Source organism: Ambystoma mexicanum, chromosome 1p, assembly GCF_040938575.1.
Source record: "Ambystoma mexicanum isolate Mex_15411 chromosome 1p, UKY_AmexF1_1, whole genome shotgun sequence".
Taxonomy (NCBI): Eukaryota; Metazoa; Chordata; class Amphibia; order Caudata; family Ambystomatidae; genus Ambystoma; species Ambystoma mexicanum.
The window spans coordinates 1,022,404,015-1,022,429,553 of NC_090921.1; the positions used below are offsets into that span (position 1 = coordinate 1,022,404,015).

The 25,539-nt window shown below is 47.1% G+C and overlaps 1 protein-coding gene across 3 annotated transcripts in view; it reads left to right on the forward strand.

Annotated features, from left to right (window-relative positions):
- EDC4 (enhancer of mRNA decapping 4) overlaps positions 1-25,539 on the forward strand; it is a 2,544,921-nt gene that overhangs the window by 2,418,516 nt on the left and 100,866 nt on the right. For all 3 annotated transcript variants that reach the window (XM_069603831.1, XM_069603839.1, XM_069603847.1), the window contains one exon: positions 4,833-4,996. In XM_069603831.1, coding sequence (XP_069459932.1) covers positions 4,833-4,996 — 164 coding nt within the window. The remainder of the gene's footprint in view (positions 1-4,832; positions 4,997-25,539) is intronic.

Consider the following 25,539-nt stretch of genomic DNA (forward strand, 5'->3'; position numbering starts at 1 on the left):
TCTACACTCTGGGGAGAAAGGTGGCCACTTCGGCAGCCTTCCAAACGAGGTTTGTGAACAACACAACACTACTGGCAAGCTACAACTGCTACAAGTGGGACGAGGTGGCAACACTAATCCCTTCAACTCCTGAACCCCTCAAATCACACCTGGCCCTAGTAGCAGCAGATGGCAAGGCAGTATCCAGCTGCATCTTAAAAAAACAACTTAGATGTGGCAGACAATGCGGGCAGGATCATTGCTGAAGGTACCATCATTAAACGCCATGCATGGCTACCCCAATCTGGTTTCAAACATGAAACACAGGCAACACTCCTTAACATGCCGGTGGAACCCAACGTCCTGTTTGGGGAGGCCGTAGAGGATGCATTAAAATCCGCCAAGGAGGAGTTCGATACTTTAAAATCTCTAGGCCAGCTAACAAATAAGGCACCGGGGCAAAGAGGCGGATGCAATTTTCATCGATTTCGTGGTCAAAGCTCGCAAAAGGGTTCAGGTTATGGACAGGGTCAGGGCTCATCCTGGGGTAACCATCGGGGACAAGTCTTGCAGGGGTTCCAGAGAGGCCAGTGCTGATCTCATGGCCGGTGGAGGTCCTCCACATCCAGAGGTAGAGCTACACCTGCTAAACAATGACGAATCGCTTCAGGTCCCCTCCCATGCCTCTCCAGTAGAAGGGCGTATTTCACACTTCACCCATGCGTGGGAGGGAATCACCACAGACAAGTGGGTGCTATCGACTGTAGCAGAGGTATTGCGTGGAGCTAATTCAACGACCTTCCAACCATCCCCGCGACAAAGAACTACGAAGGAAGAACTGATCCTTCACAGTGCTGTTACTCAAGGACGCCATTGAAATCGTCCCACCCAACGAGGTAAACAAGGGTATTTATTCAACTTACTTCCTTGTGCCATAAAAAAATCTAACTACACGCCCATTGTTAGACTTGCGCCCTGCAAATACTTATGTAAAGCCACAAAAATTCTGTATGACAACGCTACAGGAAGTAATCCCTCTGCTAAAGCAGGGGGACTACATGGCAACACTGGATATGAAAGATGCCTATTTTCATATTTCAGTGTTCCCAGCGCACAGAAAACTCTTGCGTGTCAAGATAGCAAACCAGCACTGCCAATTCAAGGTGCTCCCCAAAGAAGTCCAGGACGTTTGGAGGTCATGTCCCCAGCCTTGGACATCCATTTATCATAAGGGTGTACCGTCCCCAAGCAAAGCAGCAGCTCCATGGAGCCCAGCAGGGTACCCATCTTTTCCTGGAGGAAGAAGCTGTACCGCAGGCCCGCCAGATCTCCAGGATAGTCTGGGGAGGAGGTGGTGGTTATGTCCCCGGACTTGGGCGGCTTTCTCCCATGTGGTTTGACCGTCCCCAAGCCGAGCAGCAGTTCCAGGGAGCCCAGCAGGGTCCCTGTCCTTTCCCAGATGGAAAAGCTGTAACACAGGTCAGCCAGAACTCCGGGATGGTCGGAGGTGATGCCTACAGCCTTGGGCGCCTTGTCTCTCATGTGGGTCGATCGTCCCCCAAATCCAGCGGCAGTTCTGGGGAGCCCCGGCAGGATCCCCATTCCTCCCCAGAGGTGACATCTGTAATGCAGCACAACCAAAGGTGCAGAGTGGACCTGCGGACGGTCAACCCACATGGGAGACAGCTGCTCCCAGGGAAACACCAATGTTATGCTGGCATGGTGGTCAATTTGTGGCCTGATCCTGCAGTTGTGTCCCAGTTCACCCAAATACCTACCCAGATGGCCCACTACGCCCACACCACCAACAATCCAGCCCCAGTCCCACCCACCCCACTGACAATGGGCCCTAACCGTAGAATAATAAAAAACAGTACTCCTATAACTTTGCAGCTGCTCGCGTATAAAAAGCTGTAAACAAAACCAAAAAGATTTGTTACCTATGGTCAGCCCAGCAAAATCAAATCATAACTACTACTCTCTGATCACAGCCCCTCCTTTCAAGCCATCCGTGGTGGTCTACTGACCCTCACCCCCCAGTAAACACAATTGCCCCTTCCTAGGGGCAGATTGCACTAGCAATCTGCCCCCAGGGAGGGCTGCATGAGAGGTCCCCTCCATTTTGGTTGGGGGGGACCCTCCTTTCCATTATGTAGATCTCCGGTGGTTTAGGGTGCCCCCCCCCCCCTCCCACCAAAACCCTTCTTTAAAAAAAAAAAGATGTTTTGCCTTTTCCCTTGCAGTAGATGGGCACAATACTGTGCCCATCTGCCCTGGGGGGTGGGGTTGGGGGCAAAACATACTGCCCCATGCTTGGGCTGGGGGCCTGTGGCAAGAATTCTGGTTGCCCTCTCGCCCCCACCCCAAATGGATGGTGGGCATCTCATTTACCCCTTCCTATGGGCAGAAATCTGCCCCCCAGGGAGGGCTACATGAGGTGCCCCCATCCACTTGGTGTGGGGGGAGAGGGCCGCCCCCCTTTTCATTACCTAGATCTCTGGTTTAGGGTGCCCCCCACCAAAAGCCCATCTTTTTTTATTTATTTTTAATGGCTTGCCTCTTTCCTTGCGGCAGATGGGCACATCACTGTGCCCATCTGCCCCCAGGGTGGGGAAAACGTACTGCCTCAGGCATGGGGAGGCCTGTGGCTAGATTTCTGGTGGCCCTCTTCCCCCAACCCCAAATGGATAGGAGGCATCTCATGTACCCCTTCCCAGGGGCAGAAATGCCCCGAGGGAGGGCTACATGAGCCCCCCCCATCCACTTGGGGTGGGGGGAGGGCGACCCCCTTTCCATTACAATCACTGGTGGTCTAGTGATGCCCCACCCAAAACATAAATTTCATTTCTATTTTTTTTTGCCCCTTGCCAAGAGGCAGATCGGCACATCACTGTGCCCATCCGCCCCTGGGGGGGGGGGGGCGCGAAACGTGCTGCCCCATCCTTTAGCGGCTGGGGGGGAGGGAGCCCCCCGCCCCCCACTTCACAAACAGTTCCCTGATGGTCTAGTGGCATTGCTGGGCGCGGATCGGGCATTCTGCGCCCGATCCGCACCCAGCAATGCTTCAAATAAGGTGTTGTTGGAAAGGGGAGAGTCTCCCCTTTCCAACGGCACCTCCCTCGATTTGAATGGCTCAATATTTCTGCAGATCGAGGGAGAGAAAGGTGGAGACTCACCTTCTCATTTCACTGCGGCAGCTGAAAATGGCTGCCGCGGTGAAGTTTACTTGGTTTCATGTCAGCGCGCATTACGTGTGCTGACGTGAAACTGAAGGAAATCCAACCCCCGGGCTGTGAGGAGGAACCTCCTCCTCACATAGCCCAGGGGTTGGATCTCACTTCTGTGCGATCCCTGCAAAGCAGGGATCGCACAGAAGTGAGATCCAACTTTGCAGGGATCTGCTTTGCAGGGATCGCAAAAAATGAAATGCCAAAAAGGACAAGCTATCTCGTCCTTGGCACTGCAAGCGTAATGCTAAGGGCGAGATAGCTTGTCCTTGGCACTTAATGGGTTAAAAGTAAATTGCTGCCACCAATTGGTCCTAGGCACACTTGTACAAACACCCAAAAATCCTTAGAGGCTGGCTAGGGACATAAACCAAAAAGGAAAATAGTATCCCAGTACTGATAGCCTGAAGGATGTGTCAGTTTCCCCATAACAAATGAGTGAAAGCCCAGAGGAGTGCAGCTGAAGGCTGTGCTCCACTGGAAAAAGTCAGGTTAGGTAAGCCAAACAAAAGCTAAAAGTTTGGGGGGTTCATAAATGGAGGGAAGATTTCACCTAAGGGAATTCTTTCCTAACAACGCCCTTTCCAAATAATCAATTGCCAGGTGGCTTTCCTCCTGCGCATCGGTTTATCAGCTCGCCGTCAAGTCACTTCCGGACAAGCCCAGAAGTCATTCTGCATGGACTGTTGCAGCCATGACAGCGTTCCTCTCCAGGGTCCCCCTGCTGGACATCCACAGGGCCCGACCTAGAGATCTGTAAATACCTTTACATGATTTTTCTGTTTCGAGGGATTCCGGTCGGCCATGCGGTTCTGCATAACCAGTTTGTGGAAGGGGAGTGACACCTGTGATGTTTCCTCAAGGAGCATGCCTCCGCCCATTATGCTCATGTGGTACTGCTGTGCAATCTATTCATAAAGCATATGAATCTATGAAAGATCAATGCAGGAGAAGGAATAAATTACTTACCTGTAACTCCTGTTCTTCATCATTGGTATCTTTCATAGATTAACATGCAACCCTCCCGCCTACCGCGCTTGGCTCCTGCTGCCACTTTAAGTGCACTATGCCAAATCTGAAGATGGCCTCTTAACTTATTCCTTTGTACAGTGACAACAGTTACACAATGGAATTGGCTTATTTCAGATGTGTTGCAGCCCTTAGCAACAGTCCAGTTTGGAATCCTTTTTAAAGGATGTGCCATTGGTGTGTACTAAATTATTAATAGAAATATGTGGAAGGGTTTCTTTTCTGGTCATGACGATTGTAGAAGGGAAGCAATATTTGGCCATCTGCTTTGGACCATTATAGTCAAGGTTTTCATTAGGTTTTTTGTGCATTCCGTGTGAGGATCAGCACTCAATAATTGCCCATTCGAAACAAAATGTATCCTGATGGAGTGTGTCTCCTATCTGCCAAACATGTGCATGTTTTCAAGGGTTTACATATGTCTCTTGAAAAGTTAGTTTTTCTGTCGGCAGCTCTTTGAAATTGTTTGAATATGCAATTTAAACAATGGATAACACCATGATCGTGACATAGTAGCCTTGTGGTCCTAAAGCAGGTAAAAAGTCAAGTGTATTCTGCCTGTGAATTAATGATTCATTCTTACTCTTTCATGTCAAGGCATTAACAGCATCTGACCTGAATCTGGTGCGCTATGTTTGTGAAACTGTGGACCCACAACAAGTACTGGGACAACATCCATGCCCTCTCTCACAACCAGTTCTTCTATCGCTCATCCAGCAGCTGGCTGCCGATTTAGGCAACCGCACAGAACTGAAAATGAGGTAAGTGACTGCAAAATTGTACGCTCGGCCTGAATAGATTTTCCAGTGAAATAATGATTTGCAAAATAGTTTCCTGGTGCATAAATATTGATACAGTAAATGCATCAAGATTACTGTTTTTTGTTCTGGATCTGCCAGTCATCTAGGGAAGAGAACTTCAATGGATTGCTTTTCTCCCGCAGATTCCTCATCTTGACAGATATCCATCATTCAGCTCTGCTGTTCGAAACTTTTCGACAGATGGCGTAGTGGACCTCAACTTGGCCGTTGAGCCGTCTTGTCCGGCTCTCTGTTGTCTGCTCCCGAAGTGCCGTCACGCATCGTATATATAGCACGTCATTACGCCCCATGCTTCAGTTCCTTTTTTCTGTGCGCTGCATCGGGAACACGACTCGGGGTTACTCAATGTTATTATTGTATTTAGCTCTGTTTTCTCAGAAAACCTCGACGAAATGTCGTCTCGAGGGGTCTTGGCCTTCAAGCGATACTGCGTTTGCGAGGCCAAAATGTCAGTAACCAACCACGTGTGTCTGCGGTGCCTAGGTGTTGGTCGCGACACAGAGGCATGCTCGTCGTGCGTAAAGATACAACCCAAGTCCCTATGTGAGTGGCCTGGGAAACTGGCTTTGGGCCAACTGGTCGCCAAATCTCTGGCGTGGTCCCTCGTTCGGTCCTCGAAGGCCCAAACGGAGGAGCCCACTCTCGACAATGGAAAAGAACGACATCACAAGAAGACTAAGAAGCGGTCCCACTCCAGGAGCCATTCTTTGTTGTCTTCCTCACGGAAGAAGCAGCGGCACCATTGACGTGAGTCTAGCTCGTCTGATCAAGGTAAGCCCTCAGCGGGGCCGACCACTCGGGAAGAGTGGGAAAGCTTTAAAACTTCCATGCTTGATTAGGCAACAAGCTGCTGTAGGTGCGGCTCCGGCCCCTGTCCAGCAAGCTTTAGCGGCAAAAGCTGCGCTCTGTGCCCATGACCCCAAGCCAGCCATTCCGTCAACAGCGTCGACGTGTAACATGCCTTTGGGCGTCATGCCTACCAGACGTAAGTCGCCAGAGGGCCAGCCATAAGTCTGAGGATCACAACGCCCATTGGTTATCTGAGCGTCCCTCAGCAGCGAAAGAACCTTTGGCATTGAAAGCTTTGGGTTCGAAACCCATTCTCAAGTCCTCGGCGCTGACAGTCTGCAACGGTTCATTTGTGCCGCTGTCAAGATCGGGTTTCTTCAATTCGACGCAATCCATATTTGGTGTTGATGACCCAGTCGACCCCGTTTACACGGGAGCTGGCGTCATCGATTTGTTTCTGGCCCTAGCTCATGGTCTACAAGACGCCAGTGGTCTGGATACTTCCCTAGACCTTGAGTTAGAACAGAATCAGCCCTATACCCATGCTAATATATAAAGTTCCAGGTTATCTGGTTCACAGGGTTGTTGACAACCTTGAGTTAAAGGCTTTCACCACTCCTCTTCAGGGGTACGAGATCACTGACATTTTGGGTGAGGGTCCCACATTTGAGCACAATATGCCATTCAACCCAGCCATTGCAGACCCTTTAGCCTCCTTGTGGTAGCATCCTTGCACTATCCCTCCTGTGAATGCCAATTTTACAGGGAAGTATAGGCCGGCAAGAGGAGATCCTTCTTTCCTCACCACACACCCTTCCCTGGAAGGGTTGGTCATTAAGGCTGCCACTATTTCCATCAGACCTGCAGCATCCACTTCCAATTTGCCTACAGACAGAGAGGGAATGAAATCGGACGCATTGGCCAGAAAGGTGTTCACCACTGGCAGCATGACGCTCAAGCCACTAACAAAGCATGTGGATTCACCAAGTACTCCTTTGTTTTATGGAAGGCTGTGGAAAATGCTGCTGAATAAGTCAATGAGGGTGCCATGCCATAATTTTTATTTACAGCTGGTGGAGGATGGGAAGGAGTTAGCCAAGCAGTCATTGCAAACGGGCCTGGACGTCGTGAACTGCGTTGGCAGAGCAATGGGTTCAGCGGTAGTGATGAGACGCCAATCCTATCTAAAAACTTCTAGCTTCTCTCCAAATGTTCAAAACAGGCTGCTGGACATACCCTTTGAAGGTGACCCGCTTTTCGGTCAGAAAGCAGACGAATCCTTAGCGAAATTTAAGAAATCCAAGTTGGCTGCTAAATCATTAGGTCTAGCAGCGCAGCCGGCTAAACCTGGCATCAGCTTTGCCTCCAGGGGCAGAGGCTATAGACGTTATGTACCCTATGGCAGGAAGGCACAGCTCCCACAAGCCAGGCAAGGGCAGAGGTGCTTCTCGTGTCGCGTAAGGGGCAGAGGGGCCCATACAGGCCAGCAAGCAGAAACAGCGGCAGGGACACCAGAGCCCTGTAAGCCGCTTTCATTTCCCCTCCCACGATGCACCGTCTAGTGGACAGTTGGCAGGGCATTGGCCCCAGTGGCAGTAAATAACTTCTTATGCCTGAGCCCTGCAATTGATTTAGTGCAGTTATTGTTTGCCTTTTCTAAAGAGGCCTCCAGACAGACCTCCACCTCCCCAATTCAACCGGGACAGGAGCTCCTGGAAGAACTGAGCCCTGTTATCGAAGGGTGCTGTGGAAAAGGTACCTCCCGATCAGAGAGTCGGGTTGGTATTTGTTAGGCAGAATCCCGTGCAGTGCCCTTAGGGACCACTGCACACAATTAAGACCACAGGTGGTAATACAAGTTTTACCTTTGGTACAAGCCTGTACTACTACTATGTTAAAGTAGTAGCAGTAGCGGAGCAGCCAAGCTTATCTCAAGAATATATGAGCGGTAGCAGAGATTACACAAAGGGACCACAATTACTGTGACTCAAGCAAACACTGACTCAAGGTTTCAGGAGTGGGAGGAATTCAGGAAAAAGATGCTGAGCGTCTTCGAGAAAGCGACCTCAACCCCCTCAAAGACTGCTGAGGGTAATACCCTGGGTGAAAGACCCGAAAAATCAAAATGCCGCGAGTCGCAGCACCCGGCGAAAGAAGCCACTCGAGAGCGTCACAAACTCTCGAGTAAAGGCAAAGTCGCGTCTTCGTTGAAGATCCCTTCGACGCATAGATCGGCGTCTTCGACGCCGTTATCGAAGGGTTCTTCGACGCACAGGTCAGTCGAGTCGATTCCGTCTTCGACGCCGAGAAAGGCCAAACCCATGGCCACCTCAAAGCCAGTGACCATACCCAGAGCCTCGATCACGAGAATGTCGTCGACAACCTCGAGTAGAATTCCGAAACTCTCGAGTTCATCGAGCCCTCTACCACCTTTCTCGATGCCTTTTCGATGGCTTCTAAGCCTTTAACGTCCGCGTCGACGACCTCGACGTTGTCTCAGCCAATCATGACGAATTTGGCCCTTCTACTCTGGAAATGGGATTTATACCATTTTCAAAATCTGATCACTCCAGAGTCTTATCTATTTATGAAGAAGGGGAGGATTGGGATCAGGAAAGACCTTTTTTTAGTTGCAGGGATCTGCAACTCCTGTACCAGAGGAATTTACCTCTGAGGAAGGTAGGTTTAAACACCTCCAAGAATCCTTACAGGAAGCAAGTGGGTTGGACACTTCCCCAGAAGTGGAATTTGCCAGACCAGAACCAGGGGAACATGCTGAAACCCCTTATAGAACCTTGATGGCAAGGATAATAGAATTTATGGGGTGGTCCACACCCTCACCTGCTTTTCAGCAAGACGACCTCACAGACATCTTGGTCAAAGGTCCACAGGAGGATACTGTGGTGCCATTTCATGCGGCATTACAAAGGAGAATATTGGCAAACTGGGAAACGCCTGAGGTAATCCCGGCGGTTAACAAAAAATTATCAGCTAAATATAGGGTGTCTTCTGCTGACCCTGAATATTTATCCACACACCCAACTCCGGAGAGGCTGGTTGTTCAGGCAGCTACTTCATCAGGTAGTACATCGTCTTACCCTACTGTTCCACAGGACAGGGATGATAAGAGATATGATTCTATGGCCAAAAAAGTATTTTCTGCATGTAGCATGGCGTTGAAATCCATCAATGCTACTTGTACGCTCGCAAGGTTCAGCCACACACTTTGGGAGTGTGCTTCGTCAGCGGCTGACTGCCTCCCAGAGGGAGAAGAAAGGGAAGCGTTCCTAAACATCATCAAGGATGGTAAAGACGCTATGTGCGAATCCCTTCAAACTGGCATCGATTCTGCTGACAGCATCAGCAGGGCCATGGCGGCAAGCACAACAACCAGGAGATTTGCTTGGTTGCGGAAATTTTGCTCCAGATGTGCAAAGCAGACCCTTGAATATGCCCTTTGACGGCTCTTCCTTGTTTGGTAAGAAGGCGGATGACAGTTTAGAAAAGCTTCAAACATCAAAGGCAGCAGCAAAATCCCTGGGAGCTGCAATCTATCAGACACCATATCGCCCCTCAGGAACCTCTTGGAGAGGTAAGTCCTTTCGCTTCTATTCCGCGTTCGGAAGAGGCAGAGGACAGCCGGTTCAAAGGGGTCAGAAAAAAATCACCCGAGGTGGATGGGGTAAAAATACAAAAGCCCAGCAGCAGCAGGTGCCTCTTTACCCTTGGCATCTGCATCAGTCGCCTCCAAACCGCTCTGAGGACTCTCCTCACAAGACACCAGTAGGGGGCAGGTTAACTCAACCTCTGACGGAATGGCAGGCTATTACGTCAGATGCTTGGGCATTGGAGACAGTTGCCCAAGGTTAATGCCTGCCTTTTCTACGCATCCCTCAGAGTCATCCACTGGGGAACAGCTCTCTGAAAGTTCCAGATCCGCTCCTCTTGCAGGAAATTGTAGACCTGCTAGAGAAAGGTGCCATAGAACCAGTACCTGTAGCGGAGAGGAACAAGGGTACTCCCCCTACTTTCTCATACCGAAGAAAGACGGAGGACTGAGACCTATCTTGGACTTACGAGAATTGAACAAGTTCCTCAGGAAGGACAAGTTCTCGATGGTAACTCTCTCTCTGATCCTTCAGGCCCTCCAGCTCCAGGACTGGCTGTTATGTCTGTGCCAATCCATCTCAAACACAGGAAATACCTGAGGTTCGCTATTGGCGGCTCTCATTATCAATTTCGAGTTCTGCCATTTGGGCTGACCTCCGCCTCGAGGGTCTTCACCAAGCTAATGTCGGTAGTGGCTGCAAGTCTAAGGAGGGAAGGGATTCACGTCTACCCCTACCTGGACGATTGGCTGATCAGAGCTGTATCCCCGGAACAAGCTCAGATTCAGCTAGATTATGTCTGCCACTTCCTTCACAAACTGGGCTTCTCCCTCAATTTAAAGAAGTCACAGATGATACCATCACAGAGACTCCAGTTCATTGGAGCGGTCCTGGACACTTCCCTGGGAAAAGCCTCGCCACCAGAGGTGAGGGCTCAAGATATTCTGCAGATGGTCACCAAGTTTCAAAATGCCCAACGTCTCCCAGCCTTCGACTTTTTGAGGTTGCTAGGCCTCATGGCATCCTGCATCTTCCTTGTGCCAGAGGCTCGCCTGAGAATGAGATCTCTTCAGTGGGCACTGAGAACTCAGTGGTCGCAATTCTCAGTGAGAATGACAGACCTCCTTCAGGTTCCGCACAAGGTGGCTCGAGACCTTCAGTGGTGGGCCTGCCAGAAAAACATCTTGAGGGAGAACTGTTTTGGCAACCATGGCCGGAGATAACAGTAGTCACAGATGCCTCACTCACGGGGTGGGGAGCCCATACCAACGACTTGACCATTAGCAGTCGTTGGTCTCCATCAGAGTCCAGACTACATATCAACCTGTTAGAGCTGAGAGCAATCAGACTAGCGCTGAAGGCTTTTCTGCCATCTGTACAGGGGAAAAATATCCTGATAATGACGGACAACACAGTGTCAACAAAAGAGGAGGCGTAGGATCACTACCACTGTGCAGAGAGGCAATGCAGCTCTGGTTTTGGGCAATTCTAGAAGGAATCTCTCTATCCGCAGTTCACCTAGCCGGAGAGAACAACTTGACGGCGGACGCTCTGAGCAGGAAGGTGTTAAGAAAGGAAGAAGGCAATGAATATGGCAAGGGAAATGTGCACGAATCACACAGTGAACAACTTTGAATCTAACAACGTGCATACAATACCCAAGACTCGTGTATACTAAAACCCAGGGTGCAAATAGAGTGAAACTATAATACCAATATATGAAAAGGGATGTGGGGAAAGCACTTAGAACCTCCTTATGACTGAAAGGAAAGTCGGCAAACTCCTTACCCACTATGCTATTACAGATACTGACAGCGCTAAACCCACGTAGAGGGCAAGCAAGGACAGGATCTGTGAGCTGACACTCTGGATGATACTGAATAAAGAACTTAGAAACAGTACTCACGAGGACCGGAAAGACCACTTGAATGTCAGTAAACCCACAAACCCAGTTGATCAAACAGGGACCCTGAAGGCTATAACAGCAATGGGTGGAGGAAACTAAATACATAAGACCCTAGTCAAGGGGCAAGTAGGAATAGTGATTATAGAATAGTGAGGAAAACAAAGGGCATTCACACTGGGACTAGTTACAACAGCACCCCACACCTAATAATCAATGGGAAATAAATGCAGAAGTGCAATGGAAAACATGGAATGGATCCCAATAGAAAGTAAGGATAAGGAGCAGGGAAAATGATATCACAAAAGGAAACCTTTCCCACCCATCCAAGGAGAAAAGGCAGGAAGCTAAATCTATAAAGGGAAAGACTAATGCATCAAGTTTTTCAGTAGCAAAGGACAGCTTCAAAGAAACAGAGAACACAGGCAAATTGGGCAGCATCAATGGGTAAAGCACAGAGAAAGGCTGCCTGCAGACAGAGGAAGACAGAAAGGGAAATCCAGAAAGCAGAAATCAATTAAGCACACAAATTCGAAATCCAGGGCAGAGGAACAAGAAACAGGAACTAGGAACCAGGCACAAAAACTAAGAACCAGGAACAAGGGACCAGTCACAACAGGAACAATGACCAGCGCTGGACTGAAGTAAACTGAGGCTTTTAAAGCTCCTTAACAAGCACACCCCTCAGGTGTGCTGCCTGCTGCACCTGCAGCCACAGGTGTTGCCTATCCTCCACCCAACCTTGTCCTGCAAGGGAGGAGGTGAGGCAGTGAGCCAGGCATTCTGGGAAGCATAGTCATTAGATTAACGTAGCATGCTGTCTGCCAAAAACCTGGAATGGATCCGGAAGGGAAGTAACTTGGAAAATAAGGTTTTAGCGCTCCCAGTTCATCACAGCACTGTAGCATAAGGTTCGGAGGAAATGTCCAGTAGGGGAAAAAAAACCAAAACATTCCCCCAAGTGACGGGAACGGGAGCGAAGGGAGCGAGCCGTGACAGCAGGGCACAGTCTCCCACGAGTGGGAACAAGCTGAGGAAGTCCTTCAGGAGATCATCGCCCTTTGGGGAACCCCTCAAGTGGATCTGTTCGCCACCGGTACCAACAGGAAGTGGGATCTGTTTTGTTCAAGGGAATTTCCCCCCGAGAGGAGCTCTAGGGGACGCGTTCGTAGTGGACTGGGAGTTTCCATTCATGTGCGCGTTTCCACCAGTCCCTGTCATTCCTCAAATGATCAGGAGGTTGAGAACATTCCGGAGGACCATGATCCTAATTGCCCCAGACTGGGCCAGGAGAACGTGGTACCCGGACCTTCTGGACATGCCCATCTGCCCTCCAATTCGTCTTCCACTCAAGGAGAATCTTCTCTCACAGAAGGGAGGTCAGGTTCTCCATCCAGACATCAGAACCCCCAACCTTCACGCATGGCTTCTGAAAGGTTGAGATACAAGGATTGAGACCTACCTGATGACGTCATGGAAGTGTTGCTTTCGGCCAGAAGGCCAGCAACAAAATCTTTATACCGCTGCCGTTGGAACAAATTTTGCAGCTGGTGTAGAGAAGAGAATATCGACCCCTTTTCATGTGGTACACCAACAGTGTTATCCTTTCTACTCTACTTGGCAAATTCAGGCCTTCAAGTTGGCACTATCAAGGGCTATCTCGCAGCGCTATCGATCTTCAAACGCACTGCTGAGGAGCCATCGTATTTAAAATTACCTTTAGTAATACAATTTCTAAAGGGATTAACTATTGTCTATCCTCCAAGGCCATTCCAAGTTCCCTTATGGGACTTAAATTTAGTCTTAAATTTCCTGATGGGTACTCCTTGCGAACCACTCCACTCTTGTTCGCTAAGATTTCTCAGCCTTAAAACTGTCTTGTTAGTGGCTTTAACATCTGCTAGAAGGGTGAGCGAATTACAAGCTCTATCTTGTAAACCCCCTCATACAATTTTTCATAAAGACAGTTGTCCTACAGGTGAAGCCTAATTTCCTCCCAAAGGTAGTTTCTGAATTCCACATCACTCAGAAAATTACCTTACCTTCGTTCTATCCGCCTCCTCATCCGGGGAAAGACGAAGAAAGGCTACATAGGCTGGACCCAAGGCGGGCTTTAAGCTTTTTCATCAGCAGACCTGCTAGGATTAGGCAAGCATCCAACTGTTCTTAGGTTACTCAGGGCACAAATTAGGACTACCGATAACAAAACAAACCATTTCCAGATGGATTATTTTGGCCATTCTGGAATGTTACAAACTAGCAGGGAAAGAGACTCCTCAAAATCTTAGGGCTCATTCAACCAGGGGTATCGCAGCATCCTCGGCCCTCCAAGGAGGGGGTTCCGGTTCGAGACATATGTGCGGCTGCCACATGGTCGTCCGCACATACCTTCACAAGATTTTACAACCTGGATTCCTCCTCTAGTCAAGAGACTAGGTTTGGCAAAGCCGTATTACATTCTGTTCATTCCTAAAAGGAAACCTGGCGTTTTACTCCCACCTCCAATTACACACCACTGCTATGGGAGTCTATCAAAGATAAGGAATACGTCGGAGGACACAATCCCTTCGAAGAACAAGTTACTTCTTACCTGGTAACATTCTTTCGATGGGATGTTCCTCCGACGTATTCCTTATCGCCCCTCCCATCCATCCCCGCAGTAATACTTCCCTTGTGGTTGCAGTTTACGCTCCTTCAAGGTCAATAATCAATTAATGTAAAACAACTGTTAACATCAATACGGAACTGAGCAAGTCTATTTATACGCGTGATGACGTTGGTGCCGATACAGAGGCTGTCAAGGGACATCGGCTCGAGGGATGTCGACATGCAGCGCCCTCTACTGAAAAAATGTTCTGAGGCCAGCAAGCTGGGAGATGATCTATCAAAGATAAGGAATACATCGGAGGAACATCCCATCGAAACAACGTTACCAGGTAAGAAGTAACTTGTTCTTTTAAACTGTTTGTTATAAACATGACACTTCTATTAATTCAAAAACCACACGTAAAATACAATACAACTAACCAATTCACTTTGTACGGTATAACTTCAAGGTAAGTACCCTGTGTTTGAGCGGACCGGTGTTGTGAAACAAAAGACGTTACCGGGAATAACCTTGCAATCACTTTTTGACAGTAATGACAGTTCGGTCTTACTAAAGAAACGCATATCCACGGCAAGAAACGTTACCGAGGCAAAAACACACTTAGCACCTGAGATACCCAGAGAGAGTTGGGGGCAAAAATCATAGGCAATACTTTTGTTAAGGCAGCCTGAATCAAAGAACACTTTTAGACAGAAATTCAAGAGTCAATAGGCCGGAGCCAGTGTCATGTGGAACCGGGTTCCTGTTGTTGAGAATCACACAGTCGGATAGTTCACGATTCAACGTAGCCAGGAGTACTTAGATATTGTCAACAGAGGAAGCAAAAGTTATAAGAAGGAGGGAAGACGAGGGCAAGCCTTGGAGGCGAAGAAAAGGCGTTCACCATAATTCCTCGAGCAGAACACAGTACCTTATTCAATGAAGAAGCTGGTGCCATGGAAGTTGTTCCTGGTAGTTTCCTGCAAACCCACGGTTCCTGGAGCTTAGATCCGAAGGAGGACATCTGGAGGGGTCTGCACCACACAAGGCTGAAGCCGGCAGCAGCGACGGTGAATAAGAGGAGCACTCCTTAAAAACAGGAGAGGCTCTTCAGATGACGATCTGGTCCACTACAGCAGTGTGCTGCAATTTCTACCACGAAGAGGATCCTCTGGCTGTAGAAGATGAGCTGGTTATCCCCACCAAGCTCAAGGGAAGAAGATTCCGGACTGGATCTTCTCTGGTCGTCTAAGGATAGATAGCTCAGGATGCAGCAGGGCTTCACTGGGACGGGATAGTTGCAGCAGTCGACTTCTTCTCCGCTTCTCTTCGGTTCCTTGTAGTTCCAGTGGCGACTCTGACTTCTAGCCCAAGAGCCCTGCCTTTTATGCAAAAATCCCCCATTCACACAGCCTGGCTGTCAATCACGCAGCAGGGGGGTTGTCCGGCCCGGACAACCACCTCAGCCAATCATGGCAAAATGTGACTTGGGTTTCCTGGGATACCCTGTGCAGGGGTTGACTACACCCCTCCCTCACATTCAGCCCACCTAGACACCCAGGCGCCTAGAGGAGGGCTTCTGGGCAGAAGCCACCCAAAGGACAGTGAACAAAGAAGGCAAACCTGGTTTGCCGCGCAAAGTAAAACACAAGAAGGACTTTAACAAAAAGAAATGGCGAATAAACCCGACCAGAGCCAAAAGAAAAAGTATTTGGTCAAGCGGGTTTAAGTTTGAGGCTAATATAATAGCCTAAAACAATACCACGTTTATCTAGTATAATCGCGGTAGAAATGTTAGGGTAGATACCGCTGCCACCAGCCAAGTCTAAATGTTAAAAGAGCGAAACAATGCTCTAGGAGGTACAGATAAAAGGGGCTAAGGATTAACCCTTTCCAGTACTCCAAGTAAGATGGGGTGTACTGGATCTGTGGTTAAATGACTAAGTAAAGTTAATGGCAACTTTACTCTTTTCTGGGGGACAGTAGTCAGCCTCAGAAATGGAGTCGGTGGGAAGTCTGAAAGACAACCCTGTGTCACTGCACTGAAGGTGCTGTGTAACACACAAAAGAAGGAGGCTACTGAAGTGGTGTACTCCAGAGTCCACAATCACAAAAACAGATGAAATGCACATGGCAAAACACAAGTAAGAGTGGGAAAAAAGGGGTACTCTTACTAAGTAGAAACAAACTCCAGAGATACAGCAAAGCTGCTGTTGGACTCACTAGGTAAGGGAAATTAGCCATAGAATGAGAATTCCCCACAACAGTATTCCCAGTATTTTCTGGTCCCCAAGAAGGGAGGAGGTCTCTGTCCCATCCTGGCCCTCAGGGCCTTGAACAACATCCTGAGGTAGGACAAATTCAGGATGGTGACGTTGAGAAAGATTCTCCACGCTCTCAAACTCCAGGACTGGCTAGTGTCAGTAGTCCTACCGGACGCTTATTTCCATGTGCCAATACACCAAAAGCACAGAAAGTTCTTAAGCTTCCTTATAGGGGACAAGCACTATTAGTTCAAATTGCTTCGCTTTGGGTTGAACTCCGCGCCAAGGGTCTTCAATAAGCTCATGGCGGTAGTTGCAGCTCACCTCAGGAGAGCCAGAGTCCATGTATTTCCATACTTGGACGACTGACTGATCCATGTGAAGTCGGCGGGGCAAGTCTTGTCTCATCTGGAAGACACCTGCCTACTACTGCCCAGGCTGGGCTTCTCCCTCAACTCTAAGAAGTCCCATTTGACACCAGTTCAGCAGCTCCAGTTCATCGAAGTAGTCCTAGACACCTGGGTAGGGAAAGATTTTGCTCCCGAGGAGTCAGCAACATAGCCCAGATGGTGCATTTGTTTCAGAACCATGCCACCATTCCAGCGGCTTCCTTCCTCCACCTCTTGGGCCACATGTATTTTTCTAGTGCCAGATGTCAGGCTGCAAATGAGATCCCTCCAGTGGCTCCTGGCAGACCAGTTGTCTCAGAATCTGGGAACCCACACAGATCGCTTTTCAGTGTCCAGCCAGGTAGTCTGTGAACTCGGCTGGTGGAACACGCGCAGCAATTTATTGGCGCGGGAACCCTTCTGGCCTCCTTGACCCCATACTCGAGCGGTCATGGATGCGTCCCTGAAAGGTTGGGGCACCCACTGCGAGGATTTGCAGGTGAGCGGCCTCTGGTCTCTATCAGAAGCCAGGTGGCATAAAAATAGGCAGGAGTTGCGGACCATCAGGTTAGCCCTGAGGGCTTTTGCCCCGTCACTCAGAGGGAAGCATGTCCTCGTCCTGACGGACAACACAGTGGCCATGCACTACCTCAACAAGCAGAGTGGTGTACACTCCTGCCCGCTCTGTACAGAGGCAATTGAGCTGTGGTATTGGTTTGCGAGAGAACCAAATCTCAGTCTCAGCAGTTCATCTGGCAGGGGCAGAGACACCTTGATGGATGCCCCGAGCAGGCAGAGCACAGTCTCACACGAGTGGGAAGTGTGTCAAGAAGTCTTCGATCTCTGGGGTACCCCCGCAGTGGATCTGTTCGCCACGGAGTCCAGCAGGAAGTACAAACAGTTTTGCTCGAGGGAATTCCCAGCGAACGGCGCACTGGTGGACGTGTTTCTGGTGGATTGGATCTTCCCTTTCCACTACGCCCCCCCCCCCAAATTGCCGCCATTCCTTGGGTTTTCAGAAGGTTGAATTGATTTAGAGCCACCATGATCTTGATTTCGCTCCCCCACCCCCAATTTTGGGCGATCAGAAAGTGGTAGTCCGATCTCCTGGATTTGACCATCTGTCAGCCTCACCGGCCCTCAACCTACATGCGTGGCTGTTGAGAGGATGAGGTATGATGACTGGTACCTCTCAGAGGAGGAATGTGAGGTGTTGCTGGCTGCACTCAGACCTACAAGATCTCTGTAGGCGTGCAGGCGGAGAAGATTTGAGGCGTTGTGTAGAGAATGCAAGACTGACCCTACCTCTTGCTCCACCCCCACAGTGATGGAGTTCCTTTTGTCGCTTGCCTCTTCAGGCTTTCAGGTTGCCACAGTCAAAGGGTATTTGGCGGCCCTGTCTGTGTTCAAGAGGGCCCTAGACCAAGGTTCCTTTTTTACCATTCCGGTCATGACCCAGTTCCTAAAGGGCCTTTTCAACAAGTTTTTTGTCAACCCCATTTGTTGTCCCAGATTGGGATCTTAATCTGGTGTTGACCTACTTGATGGCGGCGCCGTTTGAGCCTATGCACTCATGTTCTTTGCGGCTATTAGTCCTTAACACAGCCTTCTTGGTCGCGATCACATTTGTGCTGCAAACCTCCCTTTCTGAAGTTCTTTCATAAGAAATTCTCTCTTAAAGTCTGACCCGGATTCCTTCCTAAGGTGGTTTCAGAGTTTCATCTGTCTCAGTTTGATTTACCTGTTTTTTATCCTCCTCCACATCCCTCAAGAGGAAGAGCGGTTCCACCGCCTTGACCCAAAGAGAGCGTTAAGCTTCTATGTTGCTCGCACATCTGAGTTTAGGAAATCCAACCAGTTGTTTGTCGCCCATTCCTGGTCTCGAAAGGGTCTTGCCATCACTTAACAAACCCTGTTACGTTGGATTATTTTGTACATATCCGAGTGTTAGCAATCGGAAGGCAAGGAGCTTCCAGCTGGCATCAGGGCCCACTCAACTAGTGGGGTTTCAGCCTCTACAGCCCTCCAGAGAGGGGTTCCTGTTAGGGATATTTGCTGAGCAGCCACTTGGTCATCCTTACATACATTCACCAAGCACTATGTCTTGGAAGTTGCACAGGGAGTTGATGCAAGGTTTGGTAGGGCAGTTCTACAGAATCTACTGGTTTAAATATCTTTCTGCCCTCAATTATCCTAACTGCTTGGGGGGTCTATCATGATGAGGAATCTGCGGGAGAAAAGCAATCCATTGAAGGATCACCAGCTCCTTCAGGAAGCACTGGCTAAAATAGCGGGTTGCTCTCCTAGGGCGCTGGCTTGGTTGTCATCTTTTTTGAAATACCGGAGTGCTAGAGTACACTGGGGTGACAAATTCTCAAAGGCTGCCACCATCTTATATGGAGTCCCTCAGGGAGCAAGCTTGTCGCCTTTACTGTTTAATCTATACAAGAGAAGCCTCTGCGATCTTTTAGAACACATTGGCATATTTCTCACAAACTACGCCGATGATTCTCGGCTCATTTTTTAACTGAAGGGAGATTATATCACTGATAGTGCAAAAAGAAGTATACCACATTATAGATAATTGGATGCAACATCATTGGATGTGCCTAAACAACATAAAAACTGAACTGATGATCTTTGCAATGCGACAGGCTAGTGCAAAGCTGGGGATAGAATACAAGACCTTTACCATCAAAGAGGCCAGAATCCCGGTGATGCCCCACGTTAAAACTCTCAGGATGATGGTGGAAGCATCAGTGGGATCTGAGGTTCAGGTTAACTATCTGCAGAAAAACAACGCCTACTATCTACGTCTCCCGAGAGCTATAAGACCATTTATTAACGTAGTAAACGCTGCGACCATTGCAATAGCCATTATATTGTCGCGCCTCGACCATGGTAATGATCTACTGTTGGGAGTCACAAAGAGGGAAATACAAAAGTGCCAAGTTATGGAAAACGATGCAGTTCGCATAATCAAGGGCATTAAAAATAGAGAACATGTATTAACAGGGAGAAGAGCCCTACATTGGCTAAGAGTGGAGGAAAGAGTAAAATTTAAGGCCATGACGATAATCCATAGATGCTTACATGGAGAAGCCCCGAGCTACTTCAAGAAACATTTCTCCCTTTATACACCTCAAAGATGCCCAAGATCAGCTGACGGGCACTTTGAATATTCCCTGTGCAAATCGAGCACTAGGGTGAGGGAAATCTTTCCCAGTCAAGGCAGCACAATATTGGAACAAATTGCCTATGGTATTACGGCAAGAAGTGAACTATCACAGGTTCAGGAAATCGCTGAAAACCTTCTTGTTCCAATGATATGTGCAGACCATCAAAACTCTCAGACTTAGTCATATGGAAAGTATCATGTGAATTTGTTCTTCTTGGTTCCCCGCGCCCTGATGCCTGCGGGCTATTGGCACTTTAAAAGCAGGTACGTACATACAAGGAGAATTTACTGTAATGATTTTTCTATGGATTCTTCTCCCGCAGATTCATCATCGTCCCGCCCATCCATCCCAGCTCAAAGTTCTGTGGGTTGTCGCTTCTGTCCAAACGAGAACGCATCTGGTGATGGCTCTTGGATGACCGCTTCTCTCGTATTCTTTAAAAAAGCATTTTTTTCAATCAAACCTTTTTTTTCAATCTTTGTTGTGAGGTGCAGGGGGGGGGGTCACCCTGTTGGGAATGTTTTTTTAATGTTTTTTTAACGGCTGATTAACCACCTCCTGTGATATTTCCTTCTGCAGCGTTCAAACGCAGGGGAGGTGTGGGGACTGAAGCATGGGGCTTAATGACGTGATATATATCTAACAAAGGAGGGGGTCAAACCACACTCAAGACAAGGAAAACCTCCACAATATTGAGCTCCTAAAAATAATGCTCAAATCAGATTAGATTTTGAGATTTTCTTTTTTTTTTTTTTTAAAGGATCAAACAGTCGGACAGCCATGGGGCATGTCCAGCTACACAACCCGTTTCGCGCTCATCTCTGCACTTGTTCACGTATGTGTGTGTGTATATATATATATATATATATATAACGCCTGACGTCCCTTCTGGAGCTGACTATTGAGAGCCGGACGTGACGGATTGACTATCGACGGCCGAGTCGAGGTCCAGTGTATATACCATGAGTCGCTGACACCCTCTTCCTCAGGTTCTTTTTTCCTCAAACAGAAATATTTTTTCATCCAACTGTCACTTTATTCAATGTTTCCTCAAATTGTTCCCTCCTATATTGAGCTTTAGTCCTCAAGTGTGGCTGCTAATTATAAATCTTGAACCCACACTTGAAGGGGTGCATGGCTAAACTCTTGTTTAGCTCTATGTGTAAAAAAATAAAAAAATAAATCAAAAGAAAACTCCATTGACCTCAAGGTCAGCACCTTAAAGACTGGCTCCAGAATGCTCCTCAGTCTGAAGAAAGGGGAAAAAAAAGTGCCATCACCCCTCCAGAGTTCCCAACATTGGTCCAAGGCTGACAACTTGGGCAGGCGTGTGTTGAGTCCAGACCTCCCTTTGTTCTGATCAAACCCCAGAGATGTGGTAGACCTTCTACTCTACCATTTTGAAAATGTTTGAACATGCCCCCTCCTCGGTCACCCCTCCTCTTGTCACTGCCGCCCCCTCCAGGAGTGGATCGGGCACCCAAAAGCCTGCATCTGTTGCCCAAGCGCTCATTTCGGAGTATGATGTGCCATGACGGGTAAAACTTATTTCAAGGTTTAGAGGCATCTTTGTTGCGGAGAAGGCGCTGTCAGATTTGCCCTTTATGTTCCACCCAATGCCTAATTTAGGAAAAGATCTTTGCCAGAAGAAATTATCACAGTTGTCCAGTCAGAATAAGTATGTGGCCTGAATACCCCAGATTTGAAAATTGGTATCTGCCTGGAACCGGAGTTGGGTTGTTTTAGGGATGTGAAAGCCAGGATGGTTGATGCCATCTGAAAATTTGAAAACCTTCTTATGGACAGCCATTTTTTTGTCTAAATTTGGTAAAGTGCCACAGCTCCCTTTTTAAAGGAGCCCTGATGTAAAAGCTTATATATCAGAGTGGAGTATACTGGCTTCTGCGCCATCAGTTAAAAAGGATTTGGCACAGAAACACAGGTCTGCTCCTTTGTTCCTATCAGCACATCCCACACATGAGCATTTAGACGTCAATGTAGCCATGGCAGGCTCCAGACGAACTGCGTTTCCGACAATCGCACCTAAAGGGAGACCATCACCAACGTTGATTGGGGATAATAATCTTTGCATCAGTCACTGTAGCTCTACGCTCCCTGTATGCATCCCATGCAATGTCTTGCTATATCCACAACTTGTGAAATTCTGCTGAAGTTTCTGGACAACACTCAATCCCAGAATTACAAGGATGCTTTTTTCAGCAGTTGCTGGGTGACCTTTTAGAAACTGCATATCACCTGTTGCTAAAAGGTTTGGACACTAACATTTGTGTGGGGCAAAAAAAAAAAAATTCAGCTCAACCTACTGTCTGCTCCCCCTACCTTCTCCCACACCGTGTCGGGTCAGGCATTACATGAATTGCATAATGCAGTTCATTACAAATAAAAGAAAGGTACGTAAAAATGGAGCCCTTTTGATTTGCAGAAATGTCGACTACACTGGAAAACGACAAATATTCTGAGTCTGTCCAGAAAAATGGCAAGATTAACATTTGTGGGTGTCTAATTTCTGTGATCTTTCAAAAGGTTTTTATTTGTTGGGCCACAATGTTAAAGGAAAACCATATGCTTGTAAATTAAGGATTATGCCATCTGTTCAATAGCAATATGGCCCCATAGTTTATGGATCCAATTCGTATAAGGTGAGAATGCAGACCTACTCCACCAAGATGCAGTCAGTAAACATGCTGTTGGAGACGGCATCAGCACCACCTTCCTAGCGCATGAAAGAGGAACACCAGTGCCTAAGTTCTAAGAATGAGCAGGACCAATGACCCCCCCCCCCATCACTTCTTTCATTGAAGCTATGACTTCTTGGCAAAATCCCAAATCCCCAGACATGTCCACCATACAGCTAAACTATCAACTCCTAGCCCACATTCCCTGCAACATCTGCAGCCGACTAATCGGAACCTATTATGGAGCTTATATATTATTAACTGCATTTCTTTAAATTGATGGGACTTACAAAGAGTCCTTAGATCTTTCCATAAGCCGTCCCAGCAATCTCTTCGGTAAGAACAGTTTCCCCCTTATACATGAATCCATATTTCTGATATTGAACAACAGATTGTATAAACGTTTGAGAATAGTTGCTCAGTCCTGGATTAATGTTTCAACGGTTTTGAGTGGTCTGGTGGCCGCCTCTCTAAGCACCGGCTGCATCATCCAATGTTGTATCTGAACAGCTACACCTTGTCAAAAGGTCGGCCAGAGCAAGTCGACGCATTCGCTTTATGGGCCTTCAGCGAATCAGATACAATCCTATGTTTCCACCCTCTCTAAATAAACTTCATGAAAATCTTGATTAAATGCATAAAGAAACTCTTGGGCAGGGAGCCGAAAAGGTCAATATCCTGCCTTATGCTGAAAAGTTATATAGGGAAATTCTATGATCAACTTAACAGCGCTTACACAATTTTAATTCTAAAAGGGCACTCCCAGATACAGAAAAGAATGGTGTGCTGGCAGTAGAGATAGAACAAGATAATTGTTACCCAGCCTAGATGTTGCTATTAGTAAATATCTATGCCCCACCTATTATGAAAAACCTAGATGAAATGCATGACACTATAGGAGAGATATTGTTAACCATAAAAGAAATTAAAAGCTTGCATATGATAATTGTCAGGGGTGATCTCAACGCAAGATTTATTGATAAAACGGAGTGTGCGGCCTATGGCAAGATAACAAAAAGAAGTGTTATGCTACAAAGCAAAGGAAACTTAAAAGGCACTGCCTGGGTATCTTTCTTAAAACAATGGGATTTGTGAATGACAAATGGAAAGGCCTCAGGAGATGTGCCAGGTGCTTACACCTGAAAGGAAATAACTGTGTTGCTACCTTAGATTATTTATTTTGTAATAACGAGTGTTTGGAAAAAGTACAGAGCATGAGGGTGATACAAACAGAATATAGTAATCTTGATATAGTGGCAATAGAAATTAACATCATAACCCACCAGGGTAGACCAAGTGGATGCAAAGATGTTATAACAAATCATGCAAGTAATGCAATACGATGGACTGGGAACAATGTATTGACGTTTAATAATAGGAATACAGATTCATATGAGAACATAGCCATGGAGGTGATAAATAGGAATGTGGATGAAATAGAAAAAAATATTTTACAAACTGACTAGAAATACTGGCACCAGGACTACCATCAAGCAGGTTAGTGACAACAAAAAGACATATAACTATGACAAAACCATTTGGGATGTAAAGCGAATAATGCGCAAAGATCTACGAAAGATACATAGATTAGGACTGAGCCGAATGGAGATAGCAAATCAAAACAAAATAATTAGAAGAAACGATCAAAAATGGCTCAGACAGTGGAGACACTCCATCCGCAACCAAAACTGGCAATGTATTATTAAAACCCTGCAGAGTAACAACCCTAAAGCCATTTGGGCTAAACTTTCGAGTGCGAAAGGTGATGTTAGAAAATTAATTTTGAATCCAATACAAGAAAGAGTGTGGATCTCTCATCTTCAAGAGAGATCCAGTTACCAACATCAAAATGACAGACTTGAATATATGGCTAGTGGCTGGCCACTGATATTTAGTGTAACAGTGAAAAATGCTATTCTACAATTACATAACTCTAGCGCTCCAGGGCACAATGGATTAGCGAATGCTATTCTTAAACCGAATCCGTAGATATGGGCTAAAATATTGTATACACTGTTTACTAAGGTATGTCAATCTCAGAATATTCCAGAATCTTGGCATCATGCAGTACTACTACCTGTCTACAAGAAGGGAGATTGTGGTATACCTGAATATGATAGACTATTGTCCCTTCTTGATGTTACAGGTAAATAGTTTTTTCAATATTGGTCCGCAAGGCTTTACAGTTGTGGAGCGATAAAGCAAATATTCTCCACTTTAGCCAGACAGGCTCTAGAGCCGGGTCTGGTATAACCCACAATCTTAGGATTCTTGACACCATTATAGGTGAAACTTTAAGAGCTGGTGGACCTACATTATATGTAGTATTCATTGACTTTACTGCTGCGTTCGAGAACGTTGACCGCCAGAGATTATGGTATAAACTTAGTCAATGGGGATGTATGCCTTGGATGGTTAATATTTTGAAATGTCCATAAAAACACGGAGGCGAGAGTTTGGCTATCTAAAGATGGTAATACTACAGACTCGGTGCATATATATATAGAGGTGTGCGAAAAGGTTGTACTCTAGCAGCCTTACTATATAATCTGTACATGGCAGATTTACCCAAACATTTAACTAGTGTTGGGTGCTGCCCAAAACGTGGAGGTCTCTCTATACCGTGTCTTTTTTACGCCGACGACCTAGTCTTAAATTATACGTGTCTAGGTGCACTTAATATGTTCTCCAAATTGTGCAACTATGCATTAGAGAACAGCCTGAAAATGTATATGGGAAAAAACAAAATAATGGTAGTGTCTGCAAAAAAGGTGAAATGCCCTAGCTTTGATACCAGCTTGGGAAAGATAGAATATGTTGAAACATATCCATATCTTGGTCCAGGCATAAGTGGTAGTGTGACCTATAGACACATTATAGAGGCAAAGAAAACAAAAGCCATAAGACTAACCCAATTAATTGTACATTTTGCGAGAGAGACCGCTGGTTTTACATTAGATGGAATAATAATTCTTTACAAACAATGTTTTTGCTCTACTATAATATATTGGTTAAGAAGCTTTGGCATTAACAGATTTGACGTGGCTTGATATAGTAGAAGGCCAATT